The 5,879-nt window shown below is 35.4% G+C and overlaps 1 protein-coding gene across 1 annotated transcript in view; it reads right to left on the bottom strand.

Moving 5' to 3' along the window:
• Positions 1 to 4,365, bottom strand: part of LOC106880830 (uncharacterized) — a 7,509-nt gene extending 3,144 nt beyond the window's left edge. The window contains exons 1-2 of the mRNA XM_014930961.2: positions 4,201 to 4,365; positions 2,581 to 2,739 (exon numbers count right to left, since the gene is read on the bottom strand). Of these exons, the coding sequence (XP_014786447.2) occupies positions 2,581 to 2,739; positions 4,201 to 4,308 (267 nt within the window). The 5' untranslated portion in view covers positions 4,309 to 4,365. The remainder of the gene's footprint in view (positions 1 to 2,580; positions 2,740 to 4,200) is intronic.
• Between the last annotated feature and the right edge of the window lie 1,514 nt (positions 4,366 to 5,879).

The following is a 5,879-nucleotide window of genomic DNA, read 5'->3' as shown; positions in this document are numbered from 1 at the left end:
TGTGTGTGTGTGTGTGTGTGTGTATCGAAATCGAAATTGAACCAAATTCGATGACTGGCACCCATGCCAACCTTCCCTCATTTGACACTAAACTCAGCTTGCGAAGACCTGTTGGGGCAAGTGAGATCGAAAGTGAACCAAATTTGATGAGTCTCGCTTCCGTGCCACTGGCACGTAAAAATCACCATTTGAGCGCGATCGTTTCCAGCTTCGCCTTACTGGCACTTGTGCCGGTGGCATGTGAACAAAACATTGGACTGACTCCTGTGCAGGTGGCACATAAAAAAACACCATTTGAGCGTGGCTGTTGCCAGTACCGCCCGACTGGCCCTCGTGCCGGTGGCACTTAAAAAGCACCCGCTACACTCTCGGAGACCAATAGTAAATACCTATCAAAAAGAAAATAAATGAAAAATTGCAGAAGGGACACAACTGTTGTAGTAGTTACTTCCCTTTGTAGTTTACATAAAATTGCCGGTAATGTGAAAATCGTTATTGTTGTAATCCACTTCCACCTCAAATCTCCTTTTCCCCATGGTCGTCGTCGTCGTCGTAGTAGTTGTAGTCACCACCACCACCGCCGCCGCCATTGAGTGTCTAACGTTATAGGTGGGACGTCTTACCTTACATATATAGAAATATTTGATACTCCTGCATCATAACATTACATATGACTTGGTGTAAACAATTAATATAAACATTTATTTACATGAAAGAAAATTACTGGAGGACTTTCATCTAATTCTTCGAAATCTTTCTGTTAAAACTGTATTGAAACCATTTGTGGGGATTTTTTAAAAATCACAGCACACCACAAGTTTTTTTTAAATTTATTTATCACAGCACACCACAACGTTTAACGGAACCTACTGAAGCAAGCCAGCACGCTCGTCGCATTATCACGGACGATGGTGGGGATAAAGCATTGGGAAAACCAAACGCTCTCACGAGTATCACCAGACACCTTGGTGAGGCTTGCTGCCAACGTTGACAAGAACTTCGCGTTAGCACACCACGCAAAATGCCTAGCGTCATTTCGTCCGTCTTTACAACTTCAGTTCAAATTCCGCTGAGATCCACTTTTCCTTTCATCCTTTCAGAGTCGACAAAATAAGTACCAGCTGGGTACTGGGGGATCAATGTAATCAACTTATCCACTCCCCACGAAATTGCTGGCCTTGCGCCAGAATTTTAAATAAATATTTTCCGGTTATAAGGCGGCTAGCTGGCTGAATCATCAGCAGGCCGGACAAAATGCTTAGCGGTATTTCGTCCATTTTTACGTTCTGAGTTCAAATTCTGCCGAGGTCGATTTTGTTTTTCATCTTTTCGGAATCGATAAAATACGAACCAGCTGAACACTGGGATCGATATAATCGACTTAACTCCTCCCGCAAAACTGCTGGCCTTGTACAAAAATTTGAAATCAATATTTTCTAGTTATTGCAAGCAACAAATCGATATGGTGATCGATGGCACTTCAGCCGGAAGCGAACTTGATGTCTTGAATTTTAAAATAGCAGAGTAGTCACCCTTGAATTGACAATCTCTGCTTATTGCTGAATTTTATTAAATATTGCAAATTGTCAAACTCTTTTAAACAGCCCCCAAGTGGCATCTCCCAGTTGTAGATTAGAGACAGAGGTCATTCTGCTCGCCCTGATGTCTCACCCTGCCTACAATCCAGATCTTGCAATATCAGATTAACACCTTTTCTGAGCCATGGCTCATTTCATTCATGGACAGAAGTTCAACAATATGGGCGAGTCTGAAATGTTTGTGTGATAGATTCTTTTTGCCATTACATTTAAAACCAGTAATTTAGTTATATCACTTGTTTCAAACATAGGATTGTGGCCATGCTGGTGCCTTCAAGGGATTATTAGCTGGGCTAATTGCCCTCGGCACTTATTTTTCTTAAAATCTGGTACTTATTTTATTGGTCTCTTTTGCTGAACCTCTATGTTGCCAGGACATAAAAGAACCAACACTATTTGTCAAGAAATGGGAGAGAAAGACAAATATGGACACATACACACACACACACACACACACACACGCACAAAATACAAAAATGGGACAAGAACGCAAAACATCCAGAGAGTTAAGCGATACAAAAAAGGGACAACAAAACATCCAGATAGACAATACAAAGAAAACAAGGATGGGTCATTTAGAGTTTTCTTTCCTCAGTCGAGTTCCAGATTATCTTTGCAATTCTGGTTGGTTATACTTGAGATTGCTTCAATCTAGCCAGCCCCAAGGAAAAACTAAGCTAAGCCGGAAAAAAAAAAAACGGAGAAATGGTACACGAAGAGTGGAATGAACGAAATAAGAGTGAAGGGGCTGATAGAAAGAATGAAAGAATAGAAAGAATGAAAGAATAGAAAGAATAATAGTCGTACAAAATTTGGGCTTCCACACAATTTCTGACTACCAAATCCAATCACAAGACATTGGTCAGTCTGGAGCTATAGTAGAAGACCCTTGTGAGACTGAACCCCAAGCTACATGATTGCAAATGGAGCATCTTAACCACACAGCTATACCTCAGTGAGTTGCATTTAATGTGAATCTTACCTTGCTAAGAAATTCAGTTATATCGTAGACTTTATCTCGTATCACAATCCAACAAGAGTCTGAAACACTATGTTCTGATACATCTTGCATAGAAAACGTTGCAGTACCTGAGCTGGTATCACAGATATTGTGGTTGATATCACTCACTGGTCCTGTACTCTATAAATGAAAAGAAATATTCATTTACAGAAATATTTTCATAGTAGCTGATTAAATTATTTTGTAATCTTACTGTAAAATATCAGTGAAAATATTAAAGAAATCTGAATTTTCCAAATTCCAATTTATATGTCATCATCCTCATCGTCATTATCATCATCAAATGCGCACTTTTCTATGTATGCATGGAACAGATGGAGCTTTATTAAGGCAGATCTTTTATGGCCAGATGCCTTTCCTGTCACCAATCCTCACCAGTTTCCAAGCAAGGTAACATTTCCCTTGGCCAGACATTTTTCTTGGAAAACTGGAAATGAACAATATGCTGGTTTACAACCATCACATGATATCAAGGCAAGGGTGCACACACACACACACACACATATGCACACACACACACACATATGCACACACACACACATACATGCATACACACATACACGCATACACACATACATACTATATATGTCTATATCTACCTATCTATCTATCTATCTATCTATTATATGATGGGCTTTTTTCATTTTCTATCTGCAAATTCTACTCACAAGGTTTTGGTGAGCCCATGGATATAGTTATATAGTTTCAAAACAATTATTAAAAAAAAAAAAATTTAATGGCATAACAGTAAACTTTTAGACTTTGATTGGTGCTACTTTGGTGTGTGATCTACAACATCAATGGGATTACTTTAGGTTAGTCTTTAGTTTCTTTACGATGAAAAACAGCTGCCAAATTTGTGTGATCTACAAGCTTATGTTAATTATTATATTATTTATTCTTGGTTTCTTATTATTATTTTACCACAAAAGCTAAAAAAACATTTTTTCGCTGTCAAATTTCAAAAAAATCTTTAAAAATTCACCTTCTGTTGAACCAAACTCATTTATAAACTTGAATTTATAGACCTACAGTATTTATAACATTTGAAATATTTCATATTCCCAAACATAAAGGGATTTACTTTTTATATACATTTTTGACTGCCTTACATGCAAAGGATATTTCTCTTTTTTTTTTTATAATTATTGACCTTTTTATTTTTTTTATTTTTTGACCTCCAACCAACTTGCCGAAATCAGCAAAGCTGCCAAAGGGCTTAATTCGATTTTTTATGCAATTTCTAAAAACATTTTTTGTAATCTTTACCTATTGAAATCGATTAAAAAAATATTGGATGTAAACTGGATTAATAAATCTATTTATTTATTTACTAAGACGTAAATGAAACATGGTTTTATTATTATCAAAATAGTAAGAATTTTGAAAAAATACATTTACAATGCTAATTTTAAGGGTTTTTAGAAATTGAAAAGTAAACTAAAATGTAACCTAAAGTAATCACCCTTTAAGTTGTTGATCACACGCCAAAGTAGCACCCTTTGATCTATGTTAATTGTCTGGTAGGAATTATTAAAGCTAAAAATGTAGGCATAAAATACAAAGAGAGAAAATACTTGCTGATTCTTTGGACCAAATTAAATCGTAAAAATGCCGGTTCAACAGATTGCTTGCTGTAGAGCTAATTGTGTCCATAACACCCTTTTTAGATTGGTCTTTTAATGCCATTTTTGCTCTGTTACCATGAAATGTATTCCAAGATATGTGTGAAGATCTTCTTAACACCTGAAAGTAAAAAAGACTGTTTAAAAACAAGTGTCCTGTAATGATGGGGAACATTATTTTGTAATATTTGTAATTTATTTGTTAGAAATATGCTTGTTTTAGTCCTGGTTATTATGTATAAAATGTGTCCCATTGCTGAAGCACCCTGTATATAATAAATTATTTAGCAGTAACTTTAGCATCATCATTGTTGTTGTCATCATCTTCGCTATTGTTATGACAGGCAATGAGCTGACAGAAGTGTTAGCATGCCAGACAAAATGCTTAGTGGTATTTTGTCTGTTTCTATATTCCACTGAGGTTAACTTTGCCTTTCATCCTTTCATGATCAATAAATTAAGTACTAGCTGAGTACTTGGGTTGATGTAATTGACAAGTTCCCTCCTCCCCAAATCCCTGCAAGTAAGTTTTGAACTATATATATATATATATATATATATATATATATATATATATATATATATATATATATACATATATATATATGCATATATATTTACCCTGGTCATCTGAGTGTGTTATGTGACCTAGTCTATGATTTTGTATTGATGATTTTAAGTTTGTGTTTGCAATATAATCTTATTGTTTGTGGTTAGGTGTATTATCTGTGTTCTGTTTAATGAGTTTTTTTTATGGTTTATTCAGCCAAAACTACGGTGCATTTGATTCAGCCATTGTTGAGTACTGTTTGCAATATTCTTTTGACTTCTTTTTGTGAATAGACTTTTATGACTCTCTCTCTCTCACACACACACACGCACAGAAACATACATGCATACACATATATGTAAAACATATAACACCCGTGTTTCTTGTTGTTATGTAAGATTACCCCTTACATAATATTTTCATCAGTTGACATTTCAAGATATACATACTCTAGACACAGACTTGTTTGTAGCACTAATAAGTCAGCAACTAAAATAGGTTTTACCGTCACCAATGGACGCAAAAAATAAGCAATCATAAAATAATTTATTTTTTATACACGAGTCAGTGAAAGAACACCAGAATCTGATGAAAGAATCCAGAAATTTGAGAAGTCCCTTACGATCATTTCTGCTTGTAAAACCCTTCAAAGATGGTTCTATTGCCCTAGTATTCTTATTAAAAATGTGTACTTGTATATTCACATCAAAAACGTGTGTCTTTGTACACATAAGTTTGTGTTCTAGTGCCCATATTAGAACTGAGTACTAGAATTTTCTGTGCTATTAATCCTCTCTTTAGAATACATCTTTACAATAATTATACCTATACTTCACTGTGATCAGTTCGATCCCTGATCATTATCTAATATTTAATTCTAGGATAGTTTTCATCAGTAGCTTGGGAGATAAAGACATCATTACATTTCAATAAGTTTGGTTAAGTTAGTATATATGCAAATATCATAAATGATGCTTTTTGTTATAGGCACAAGGCCTGGAAAGGATGAGAGGTAAAGTCAACCTCGGCGAAATTTGAGTTTCGGAATAACTGTCACATATAAATCGGAATTGCTCCAATTTTTT

Source organism: Octopus bimaculoides, chromosome 20 (genome assembly GCF_001194135.2).
Source record: "Octopus bimaculoides isolate UCB-OBI-ISO-001 chromosome 20, ASM119413v2, whole genome shotgun sequence".
In the NCBI taxonomy this organism is placed as follows: domain Eukaryota; kingdom Metazoa; phylum Mollusca; class Cephalopoda; order Octopoda; family Octopodidae; genus Octopus; species Octopus bimaculoides.
This window is presented reverse-complemented; position numbering and strand designations above follow the sequence as displayed.